This window comes from Puntigrus tetrazona, chromosome 22 (genome assembly GCF_018831695.1).
Source record: "Puntigrus tetrazona isolate hp1 chromosome 22, ASM1883169v1, whole genome shotgun sequence".
In the NCBI taxonomy this organism is placed as follows: domain Eukaryota; kingdom Metazoa; phylum Chordata; class Actinopteri; order Cypriniformes; family Cyprinidae; genus Puntigrus; species Puntigrus tetrazona.
Genome location: NC_056720.1, coordinates 16316911 through 16329499, shown reverse-complemented (window position 1 = coordinate 16329499; position 12589 = coordinate 16316911). Strand labels below are relative to the sequence as shown.

The 12589-nt window shown below is 39.7% G+C and overlaps 2 protein-coding genes across 2 annotated transcripts in view; one reads left to right on the top strand and one right to left on the bottom strand.

The window, feature by feature from the left end:
- Positions 1-8586, top strand: part of cand2 (cullin-associated and neddylation-dissociated 2 (putative)) — an 8688-nt gene extending 102 nt beyond the window's left edge. Inside the window, exons 1-15 of the mRNA XM_043223194.1 lie at positions 1-87; positions 891-1034; positions 1114-1268; positions 1339-1462; positions 2415-2671; positions 2831-2936; positions 3336-3481; positions 4079-4365; positions 4435-4576; positions 5442-6944; positions 7300-7395; positions 7492-7661; positions 7802-7966; positions 8078-8185; positions 8272-8586. The exon at positions 1-87 is cut by the window's left edge and continues 102 nt beyond it. Of these exons, the coding sequence (XP_043079129.1) occupies positions 20-87; positions 891-1034; positions 1114-1268; positions 1339-1462; positions 2415-2671; positions 2831-2936; positions 3336-3481; positions 4079-4365; positions 4435-4576; positions 5442-6944; positions 7300-7395; positions 7492-7661; positions 7802-7966; positions 8078-8185; positions 8272-8496 (3696 nt within the window). The 5' untranslated portion in view covers positions 1-19 and the 3' untranslated portion in view covers positions 8497-8586. The remainder of the gene's footprint in view (positions 88-890; positions 1035-1113; positions 1269-1338; positions 1463-2414; positions 2672-2830; positions 2937-3335; positions 3482-4078; positions 4366-4434; positions 4577-5441; positions 6945-7299; positions 7396-7491; positions 7662-7801; positions 7967-8077; positions 8186-8271) is intronic.
- A 1535-nt stretch (positions 8587-10121) lies between these two features.
- On the bottom strand, positions 10122-12113 carry rpl32 (ribosomal protein L32). Its single transcript, XM_043222222.1, has 4 exons — positions 11968-12113; positions 11293-11393; positions 10511-10692; positions 10122-10290 (listed from the first exon to the last, which is right to left on the bottom strand). Exons 2-4 carry the CDS (start codon positions 11386-11388, stop codon positions 10161-10163), a joined length of 408 nt encoding a protein of 135 aa, XP_043078157.1. The 5' UTR covers positions 11389-11393; positions 11968-12113; the 3' UTR covers positions 10122-10160.
- Between the last annotated feature and the right edge of the window lie 476 nt (positions 12114-12589).

The following is a 12589-nucleotide window of genomic DNA, read 5'->3' as shown; positions in this document are numbered from 1 at the left end:
AGTACTTTAAAAAGTCAAGATGTCGAACGTCACCTTTTACATTTCCAATCTTTTGGAAAAAATGACATCCACTGACAAAGACTTTCGGTAAGACGAGTGTGTTTTGAAGACGCATGACTAATGTTTACAAAAATAGGCTAATGACAGAAGATTTCATATCAGTGTGTTCAGATTCATGCTGTCTCTAAAATACTTCATAAATACTGATAAACTGAGACGAAATATAATGTAGAAACCTTTCTAGCTGCTAAAACACTAACTTGAAGCACATAAACATGGACTTTTGTAACCCTTTAAACCCAATCATATCAGCATTTTCAGCTTTCATTTTGTTGCTCACAGTGTTTTCATTTTATTTATTTAACTTTTATTTAATTTTATTTTAACGAGCTGTCCGTTGTGCTATCTTGTTATTTATTTCCCATACTAAACCCATGTTTTTGAAGATTACCTGATAATTGTAATCTAGTACTGGTCACAGATTACATGATGAAAACCAGCTAGTAAGGTAGGCTGTATTTTGGTTACTTTTAGGTTACTTTTAGACTACTTTTTTATCACATTTGTTTTACCATTAAATGTACTGCACTGATATAAAAAGCAAAGAGTAGGAAGTGTAATCCTTGAAATATGACTTTATGAATATAGTGAAAGTTGACTGGTAGAACACAAAAGGCATTTTTAACAAGCCAAAAAGAGGAAAAAAGAACAATTAGAGAACATCTGAACGGTCTGCAGTCGTGTACTACATAAAAAAGTAACTAATCTGATTACAACATTTTTAATCGTAATATTACATAATGACAAGTGCTTCATTTTTGGAATCTACATAATCCAGATTACATGTAATCAGTTACATCAAAACTAATAAAGACTATGATTTCTTTCAGGTTCATGGCAGCCAATGACCTGATGATGGAGCTCCAGAAGGACTCGATCAAACTAGACGAGGAGAGCGAGAGGAAAGTTGTGGCGATGCTACTCAAACTTCTGGAGGACAAGAACGGAGAAGTGCAGAATCTGGCCGTCAAATGGTATTTTCTCACTGGGGTTTTCTTCTAAATGCCTTCCTTTGCAGCGATACAGAGGTCATGTTATGCCTGGTTTGTGTAGTCTCGGTCCTCTGGTGGGGAAGGTGAAGGAGGGTCAGGTGGAGACGATGGTGGACACTCTCTGCTCCAACATGGTGTCCAACAAAGAGCAGCTGAGGGACATTTCCAGCATGGGCCTGAAGACCATCATCGCCGAGCTGCCACCTTCATCTGCAGGTATTGAGATGTTTCGAGAAATTACCATCTTTTTGGGATCTTTAGTCATAGCTGTTGTATTACGTTAAAGGTTTGAGCCTCACGGTCAACGTCTGTAGGAAGATCACGTCCCAGCTGACCGGAGCGCTGGGAATGCAGGACGACGTGTCTGTTCAGCTGGAGGCTTTGGATATCCTCTCTGACATGTTGGGCAGGTCGGTCCAAATCTACAGATAAGGTCAAAGGTTTACACCCCCCTTTCAGATTTTGCATAAGAGGGATCATACAAAATGTGTTACTGTTTATTTAGTACTCACATGAATAAGATATTTCACATCCTAAAGAAAAAGAAACTTTTGAATTCATAAAAATCACCCCCTTTTACACTCCCTAATTTATAACCTGAATGATCCACAGCTGAAGTTTTGTTAGCTATGTGATTACGAGTCATCAGTTCAGCTGGGTGTTGTTCTCGAAACACTGATGCTCCAGAAGGAAAACCCATGCATCAAGGGCCAGGGGGTGAAAACTTTTGAATTTGAAGATCGGGCTAAATTGAACTTGTTTTGTCTTGTGATAAAATGTAAATATCTTCTGTAGCCTATGAAGGACAATACTACATAAAAATAAATATGATATTTAGGCAACATTTGAAAAATCTCCATACTGTTCAAAAGTTTTCAACCCCCAGCTCTTGATGCATGGGTTTTCCTTCCGGAGCATCATTTAAACCTTATGCAATAGTTGCATATGAATACCTCGGTTGTCATCCGTTTAAAAAGATTGATCTCAAAATCATAGTCATTCTTGGAAAGAGTTCAAATACACACAAAATAAGATGCTGTAAAACCAAAGAATGTTGGAGCTGAAGGACAGTTCAGGACAAACAAGGGACTCATGAACAAACTGTCACTAAACAAAAAAACACTACTTTTTACGTGAAATAACAGGTCAGTACTAAATAAACAACTTTGCTGAAAAATAACAGCACTGGTTAGGTATGTTTTAAAGCTGGGATGCTGGTTTAAGATGATCAAAGGACCAGCATAAACCAGATCAAACCAGCAGCCAGCTTCAAAACATACCTAACATAACATTATTTTAACACGTTGCTGATTTTAAGTGTTCCCAAACGTGCGTCCGTCAGTCTTCTACGTGATCTGGCAGGTTGAGCACTGCTCTGGTGAGCTTCCATCAGTCGATCCTGACCAGCCTCCTCGCTCAGCTCACGAGTCCTCGTATGGCTGTGAGGAAGCGCTCGATCATCGCTCTGGGTCACCTGGTGCCCAGCTGTAGCCCCGCTCTGTTCACGCAGCTCACCGAACACCTCATGGGCGAGCTGTCCCGTGGGCCGCCCACCGCCGGCGTCCGCACCTACATCCAGTGCCTGGCCACGGTCAGCAGACGAGGAGGACACCGGATCGGTGAGAGCTGACTCAAAGGGAATGTAGTGCTATCATGTGACCAGCACAGACCAGCTAGAATAAACTTACCATACTGCTCAAATTTATTCTTCAGACTTTTAATATAACGTGTAATTTTGAATACTCAAGTGGAGTGATATGAAGTTTTATGATTTGAAGGTGAACACCTGCAGAAGATTGTGCCAATGGTGGTGAAGTTTTGTAGCGTGGAGGATGATGAGCTACGCGAGTTCTGCTTTCAAGCTTTTGAAGCTTTTGTTAGCAGGTACAACTAATCTTTCTATATTATTTGGTCTAACACTAAAAATAATATATATATTTTTTTTTTTACACAAGAGAATTCTTTTTGCATTTTATTATTTTTGCTTAACTTGTTGCATTTTATTTTTCCATATTATTTGGCCTAAAAATATTTGTATCATTTTTGTACCATTTTGTATGTCGGTTTACATTATGTTTTAAGGTTTTGTTTTATGTTGGTTTATGCTTTGTAATTTTCATAAAACATACATATATGTGTGTGTGTGTGTGTGTGTGTGTGTATGTGTTGTCAGTATATTTAAATTTTTCACTATTATTCTTTCTTCTTTTTTTTTTTACTATTTTATTTTATTGCTGTATGTTTACACTTGTAAGTCAGAAATCATTTCCTGTATTTTAACAGATGTCCGAAGGAAATGTCCCCTCACATCCAAGCAATCATCACGTTGTGTTTGAAGTACATCGTCTATGACCCCAATTACAACTACGATGCTGATGATGACGAGGATGACAGTATGGACATTGAGGACAGAGAAGATGAAGACCAGGGTGATTTTTATGACCATCATTATGCAACCTTAAGAGTAAACATAAATAATTATTCATTTGAAACGAATTACAAAGTATTACTAATGTTAAAGGAACACTTTTTTTAAAAAAAATAGGCTTATTCTCCAACTCCCTCAGAGTTAATAAGATGAGTTTTACTGTTTTTGAATCCATTTAGCCAACCTCCAGGTCCGATAACACTTTTAGCATAGCTTAGCATAGATCATTGAATCTGATTAGACCAGTAGCATTGCATTCAAAAATGACCAGAGTTTTCAATATTTTTCTTATTTAAAACTTGACGTTTGTACTAAGATCGGCAGGAAAATGAAAAGTTGTTCTAGGCTGATAAAATTAGGAACTATAGTCTCATTCTGGTGTAATAATCAAGAAAGTTTATTGCTGTAACAGGCCACAGCAGTGATATCACGCTTTTGAATGAATTAAAAAACGGTAAAGCTCAACTTATTAACTCTGGGGGAGTTAAAGAATGAGCCTATTTCCCCCCAAAATTGTGTTCCTTTAAACACAAAATCAAGTTTATCTAGTTATGAGATGGTGGATGTTTTTCACGGCCAGCACCCTTGTAATCTGTAGAGTCTGATGATGAATACAGTGACGACGATGACATGAGCTGGAAGGTGCGGCGTTCCTCTGTCAAATGTCTGGAGGCGATCATCAGCAGCCGTCGGGATCTGCTGCTGGAGCTCTATGGATCCATAAGCCCAACCCTGGTGTCCCGCTTCAAAGAGCGAGAGGAGAATGTTAAAACAGACATTTTCTCAGCCTACGTGGCTTTGCTAAGACAGACCAGACACCCTCACGGTCCCACTTTGGACACGGCGGCTAAAGAGGAGCCTGCAATATCTCTCTTGAAGAAGCAGGTACTAATGTTTGAAGGTTGTCGAAACCTGTGCATGTCTCCTAAAAACAGCTCTTACCTCCATTTACAGGTACCTACAATTGTAAAAGCCTTGCACCGACAACTAAAGGAGAAAAGCATGAGATGCAGACAAGGGTGCTTCAGTCTTTTGACAGAGATGGCCAATGTACTGCCTGGTCAACTAGGAGAACACATACCAGCCCTCATTCCAGGTCAGATAAAAAGAGATTTAGCATAAAATGCTATGCTAACACCCTGTCCTCATTGTATAAGACTGTCTAAATTGGTTGAAAAGTACTGATGAGTCACTAATAGTGAAGCCCCATTTGAATTCTGACATTAAGGACAACTAATTTGGAAACTTTCACTTTGATGTGTCCAGTGAAGACAGCTTCAAGTAGTTGACTCCATGACTAAAGTCACACCTGTTGTACACATGTTGTAATCATTATTACAACTGAGTGAGAACGGCTAACATGTTCTTGCTCTACTTTCAGCAAATACATAAGGGTTATTGACCTGCTGCATCCATTTGTACTTTTAAGGGGGTTAGTTAATCAAACAATTAGAATTCTGTAATTAATTACTCACTTTTATGTCATTTCAAATCTGTAAGACCTTCATTCATCTTCACAAATTTATTTTAAATATTTTAAATTTCCAACCCTGCATAGACAACATTAGTACTACCATGATCAAGGCCTAGAGGGCATCATTAAACATCATTAAAATAATCAATAAATCAATAAATAAATGTTTTGCTGTTGTTGTTTTCTTTGCTCACAAAAAGTATCCTCATAGCTTCATAAAATTGCGGTTGAGCTACTGATGTCACATGGACTAACAATGTCCTTACTACATTTCTAGGCATTGATGTTGGAAGTTGTGTTGCTGTCTATTTAGAGTTAGAAACCTCTCTCTGATTTCATCTTAATTTGTTTACCAAAGATGAATGACTTTGAAACAACATGAGAGTGAGTTATTAATGAGAAAATTTTCAGTTTTGGCTGAACTATCCCTTTAACCAATTTTTTGGCATATTATTTAAGATTCTTTTACGCCTCTGTCTCTCTTTAGGTATTATTTACTCCTTGACAGATAAGTCGACCTCTTCAAACATGAAGATTGACGCCCTTGCTTTCCTCAATGTTCTCTTGAGTAGCCACACCCCAGAGATCTTCCACCCACACATTAGCGTCATCTTACCACCAGTGATCCAATGCATCGAAGACCCATTTTATAAAATCACATCAGAGGCCCTCCAAGTCACCCAGCAGATTGTCAAACTAATGCGGCCGCTGGACAAGCCTGTCTCTTTCGACGCCAAACCTTACATCAAGAACGTGTTTGCTTGCACCTCAAAGAGGTTGAAGGCGGCTGACATAGACCAGGAGGTGAAAGAGCGGGCCATTTTCTGCATGGGCCACATTTTGAGTCATTTTGGTGACCAGCTTGGTGGTGACCTGCAGCCCACCCTGCAGATATTTCTGGAGAGGCTTAAAAATGAAATCACCAGGCTTGTCGCAGTGAAGACTTTGACTCTTGTTGCTTCCTCACCACTTAAAATCGATTTAAGGCCCATTTTAACAGAGGGAATTCCAATGCTCGGATCCTTCTTGAGGAAAAACCAACGGACTCTTAAGTTGAACACGATAACAGCCCTGAATGTGATGGTCACAAACTACAGCGACAGCTTCAAGCCGCCTTTGATAGAGTCCATACTGAGTGAGGTGCCTGCTTTGATTCAGGAGAGCGATATGCATATCTCGCAAGTATCCATAACGCTGATCACCTGTATGGCTAAAGTTTGCCCGTCCTCGTTGAGCAAGATTGGGGGGACGATCTTACCTGAAGTGCTTAGCTTAGTCCATTCTCCACTGCTACAAGGAGGTGCTCTTAATTCAATACTTGAGTTCTTCCAGGTACTTGTAGCAACGAAGGCCAACAACATGGGTTACAGTGACCTTCTGAAAGCCTTGAGGGGACCTTTCTACGATTTTAAGTCTACTGACTCAATGTCCGTGCATAAACAGTCCTACTACTCCGTGGCCAAGTGTGTAGCTGCCCTGTCGACGGCCTGTCCCAAAGAGGCTTCTGGAGTGGTCACCAATCTCATCCAGGAGGTTAAGAACCCCAAATCATCCGAGTCTGTGAGGATTCTCGCATTGCTGTGCCTTGGAGAAATTGGACGTTTTATAAACTTCGAAGGGCAGAAGGAACTGAAGGGAGTCATCATGGAAGCTTTTGGTTCTTCTAATGAGGAAGTCAAGTCTGCTGCATCGTTTGCTTTGGGAAACATTTGTGTCGGAAACCTGGGGGAGTATCTGCCGTTCATGCTGAAGGAGATTGGCAGCCAGCCGAAGAGACAGTACCTGCTTCTGCACTCCCTCAAAGAAATGATCAGCGCTCTGTCAGCCGACAGCCTCAAGCCTCATGTGGAGAACATCTGGGCTTTGCTTTTCAAGCACTGTGAATGCGCAGAAGAGGGCACTCGCAATATTGTAGCCGAATGTTTGGGGAAACTGACACTGGTCAGTCCATCTGAACTCCTACCAAGGCTGAAGAAACAGCTGTCCTCGGGTAATAAGAGATGGAATGTTACCTTGAACTTACTCACTAAATAATGGGCTTTTTCAAACATACAGTCTTAAAGGAATAGTTCACCCAAAATGAAAATTACACCATAAACTACTCACCCTCAAGCCATCCTAGGTGTATATGACATTCTTCTTTTAGATGATCATAGTCAGAGTTTTTTAAAAATATATCCTGGCTCGTCCAAGGATAGCATTACACCTAGGACAGCTTTGGGGAGAGTAAAATATGGGGCAATTTAGATTTTTGGGTGAACTATTCCTTTAAATTGTTGCGAAGTGTTTGATATACATAGTTGGGCTGCACAAATCTAAACAAAAAACATTTATTGTTCTTCCAGGGTCTCCTCTTTCTCGCAGTACGGTAGTAACTGCAGTGAAGTTTACAATCGTAGACCACCCCATGCCCATAGACTCACTTCTCAAAGGATGCATTGGTAACTTGCATGTTTTTACTTATGTATAGGCAAATGCATGATGTATAGTATCTTAAGTCCTTGAAATAACGGCCTAGTTTGTAATTCTGCTATTAGGTGACTTCCTGAAAACGCTCCAGGATCCTGACCTCAATGTTCGGAGAGTGGCTTTGGTCATGTTCAATTCAGCTGCCCACAACAAACCCTCCCTGATCCGTGGACTTCTAACATCACTTCTCCCACATCTATACAAGGAGACACAGATCAGAAAGGACCTTGTCAGAGAGGTACAAATTATGAACGTTAAAATAACAAGAAAAATGCAGTGTTATGTGTAAATTACAATAACACTTGTTCACAAAAACTGTTTAAGAGCTCTGTTAGAACTGAACAGACTTAAGTTACGGCACGTTTAATCACATTTTAGGTAGAGATGGGCCCCTTCAAGCACACAGTAGATGATGGTTTGGACGTCCGCAAAGCAGCTTTTGAATGTATGTACACCCTGCTGGACAGCTGTCTGGACTGTTTGGACATCTTTGAGTTTCTGAACCACGTTGAAGAAGGCTTGAAAGATCACTATGACATTAAAGTAAGTGCATTTTCACTGAGGTTATGTCAAAATGGATTACATAATGCCGTACATAAAAATATATTTTCACTGTTCGTTCCCTGTAAGATGTTCATGTTTCTTGTATTTCAGATGCTGACCTTCATTATGCTCGCCAGACTTTCTAAACTGTGTCCAGCCGCTGTGGTGCAAAGGCTGGACAGGTTAGTGGAGCCACTAAAAGCTACTTGCACTACAAAGGTAAGACTTAACATGACAGCGGCTTCTTACAAAGATGGGTTGTCTTCATACTTCAGTGAACGACTATCTACTTGTACAACATAAAGGTAAAAGCCGGTTCAGTGAAGCAAGAGTTTGAGAAACAGGAAGAGCTGAGGCGCTCTGCCATGCGAGCGGTCGCCGCCCTGCTGTCCATCAGCGAGGTGGAAAAGAGCCCCGCTATGGCAGACTTCGCCAACCAGATCCGAAGCAATGCAGAGATGGCCACCATCTTCGACAGCCTTCAAGGAGACCCCTTATCAGGGGCTGTAGAATCAATGGACACCAGTTAGGACTTGCAACCGCAATTTGTTTTGGTTTGTGGCTACAAGAGCCTGCAATGGACTAGTTTTGTTCTGAAAATAAACACAAATACTTTTAAAGCTTGGAGCGTCTTATTACATCACCAGCAGTGTACAGTCTGCATGTCTCTACAAACACATCATCATCACATTCTTCTCTACTACATAGCACGCAAAAAACAGCATGTGACAAAATAAGTGTCCCAATCCGCAGCAGTCACGAAAGAAGAGTTCAAAACTACCAGCATGACCAGCAGTGTGATTCATGGCAGATACGGAGAGGACGTATGGATGTGATTTGAGATGCTGCCCAGGGCTGTAAGGAAGCAGCTGACTTGTTGCTTTATCACGTCATGACTTTCCAGCCTTTTCTCACAAAGGAACATCCAAAAAAAACATGTTCATTACATAACAGCATTACTGTTTTACCATCTAAAACAAAACAGAATGCTTTGGTGATAGCCAGGGGAATGTTTACTAAGGTGAATTAATGGGAATAAACTGGAAATACACAAAAAATACAGGAAACAGTTGATAAAAGAATTCTTGCAGGATAATCTTGGTTTAAACAACCACATTGAATGAATGTCAGTTTAATTTCAATCAATTTAAATTACAATTTAAAACAATATTTTGTTTGCTTGTTTTAATATATTTTATAATGTATTTCTCTGATGCAAATCATTATTCCAGAGTTCAGTGTTCAAGATCCTTAATCCTTTTTATCTATTATTTGGAAATTAACAAATATCTTAACTTTTCATTGGATAACTAGAATTTATAATGGGGAAGTATCATGAAATTTTTTTTTTCATAAACACCTTTGCACCCGTAGAAATTCTTATATCTCTGGAGTATGTTATTATACAAATATATAAGCAGCAGCGTCCTGGAGCTGTGAATCTAGCAGGTCTGGAGTGATTCTGGATGAAGATCTGATCCGTCAGGTGTTAACCTCATCACACATGATAAGAGGAAACTCTTACACCGGCAATTAGAGGTTTCTAAAGCTATTATATAAAAGGATGCCGTTAACTGTGGCCAATGTGTATTAGAGAAACATTCATTTTTTTCCCCTAATTGTCATTTAATGTTATTCAGTTTATGTAGAAAATCATTTTTTTTCTGAATTTGAATAAGGAAGCATATTACTCCTTTAAATGCTCAAATCTTACTGACAAATGGGCAAAACCTAGGATAATGAGAACAAATACTGAAAGCAGGACGTTTTTTTGGTTAAACCCATTTGTCTTTAAGCCATATATAAAATTACATGCAATATATAAGATTCTTTGAATAAAGAGGTAAAAAAAATCCTTTCAACAATGCACTCAATCTAAATGTAACATGTTTGTTGAAAGTAGTAATAAAGACTTAAACATTGAGAAGTGTTCACTAGTTTCCATTTATGAATATATCCTGAAAAGTTAGGCAAGTTTCAAGCGTGGAACGTTCCCTCACAACCCGTTTAATTACTGTAACACTAATTCGGTTGAAATGAGGGGAAAGAGTTGCCTAAATACATTTACAAACACTGTCCACTGAAACAGCAGCCTTTAAAAACAAACGTTTTCATTTTCACTCAGTTGTGACAAACGAGACGACTCAAGAACAGCTCTTTTTCCCCACTTTATTGAAAAGACAAGATGAGCAGATTATTCGTTCTCCTCGCTGCGGAGTCTGGCGTTGGGGTTTGTGACCTTGATGGCCAACTGAGCGGCCCGCTCTACAATGAGCTTCCTGTTCTTTGAAGAAACATTGTGGGCGATCTCTGCACAGTGGGACCTACAAACAACAAAACCTTCAGATTAGCAGTCATTAAAAGGCATCCAATGCAGCATGTCATCACGTCACGACTTGGTTCTACTCAAAGAAACCCAAACACAAGCGCTAGTCAGGCAGGCTCTTTCTGTGAACCACACCTGAGATGAACCCCAGCACTTCAGCAGGTACAAGCAGAGATCTAGTTCTCCAGGATAAATGTGGCAGCAGACTGAAATCTTACTTGTTGCTCATCATGAGGACTTCAAGTTCCTTGACATTGTGGACCAAGAACTTCCTGAATCCAGAGGGCAGCATGTGTTTGGTCTTCTTGTTACTCCCGTAACCGATGTTGGGCATCAACATCTGACCCTTGAAGCGTCTGCGCACTCTGTTGTCGATACCTCTGGGCTTCCTCCAGTTTTGCTGCAGACACATCATTCATGTTAGATCACAGAGGTGAAGGAAGGCTAAATTAACTACGATCTCCATTAAAAGCACTTTGATATTGAACTACTGATCTCTGAAACAGAAGATCTGAGACCTTGCTGCAAGCATGCTTTCAGATCTGATCAATGACTTTCCATCATGTGTCTAAAACTTGGAGTAACAGAATGCACTGAACTTGTGGCTGAAAGCTCAAAACATCGTTTAACTTGAGTCACAATGAATCCAAACTAAACTTTCACAAATCCTAAAATCCAGATATACTGATTAGGTTCTCGATCCTAAAAGTCCTGAGATCTACAGCACGCATCTTCAGCCATTTTAAATATAAATGCATTATTTCTAAAAGAAAGTTACACTTGGTGTAACTGCTAAAGAATAACCAGATGAGTCTTCACAGAACAGAATCTAATAAAACCGTTCAGAGATCAACAAATATAATGTTTGTGATCCTAACATCTAATTAAAATCTTATGCATTTAGAAAACTGAATATTAGTGTAACTCCAACATTAATAAAAATGCACTCCATGCAGCTTTCCCGAGCTAGAAACCTTCAGAAACTCCTTGATATTCCTACCCTGATCTTGACATAGCGGTCGGACTGATGTCTGATGAACTTCTTGGTCCTTTTCTTGACGATTTTAGGTCTGGTGAGAGGCCTGAGCTGAGCCATGATGCCTACCGAGGGAACGAGAGAGAGACAAGACAGCTTAAAGCACAAGAACACACACACACGTTCATTAAATGTGTATAGTGCACGTATAGAGTCTAAAGTCAAATAGATATCTTACACCAAAGCAACCCACTTTAACATGTGCGTTAGCAGCTTTAGATAGCGGTAAACTTCTACAGAGACCTAGTTTGTCAGAAATAACGAGTAAGTTACAGTATGCTAAAAAGCGTAACGAGTTAATAGAGAGGTCGCCTCATGCAGCTAGCGCTGAACAACACGATAGACAACGACATACACACTACTTCCTCTAGTTTTAGTGTAAAAGGTCTTTTCTGTGATGTTAAAGCGAGCAGCTCGTCCTGTATTCAGTGACTTTAGTGTTTCACACACATCACAGCAATGGCCGCCGCGTACAAACAGCGCGCGAGGTTTTATATAAATATCGTTTATCTCGTCGCTTCACGAGACACAATATCAGCGCGATTAAACCCAGCGAGCAGCGATCAGGCGCCGCGGGCTGGAAAACACTTAATTTCGATCACAGCGTTAAAGGATGAATTGAGATTTTATTCCGCTCACCGGTGGGCCTGCCTCCGCCGAAGACAGTCCTGAAGAAGAGGAGGAAGTGACGCAGCGGCGCCCTGGAAATAATATCCGGCAGCGGAAGTCGCTGTTGCTCTGAAATGTGTCCGTCCACGACATGTGTCAAACTGATTCAGTTTAATAGAAAATACTCTGTGCGTCGCATATGTTTAATATATGCGCTTATTATATATAGGCTTAACTAATATAGACATTTTTTTAAAAAAATTATAAATGTATAAATTTGTACTTTTGCCAAGCAGAACATGTTTTTAATATTATTTTTTAAAAAGTATAAATAACACATCATGTCTGTTTCATAAATAGCCTACTATATTAAGGCTGTGCATTTTTTGTTTAGTTATTAATTTTTAATTATTGTTCCGAGTATTTTGGCAATACATTACTGACACTAAAAGCCTTTTGTTAACCTAACTGTATAAAAATGTCCTGAGGTTAAACACTGAATGGTGCTAAATGCTCGATCTCATTAAAATCTGGTGATTCTGATTGGCTGTCGGGGTTTTTATGTTATGGTTTGTCAGCCTGAAAAAAAAAATCAGAAAGTGAACGTCCTCGGTAAAGAATGATCATTAAAATGCTCTATAGTCTCCACTAT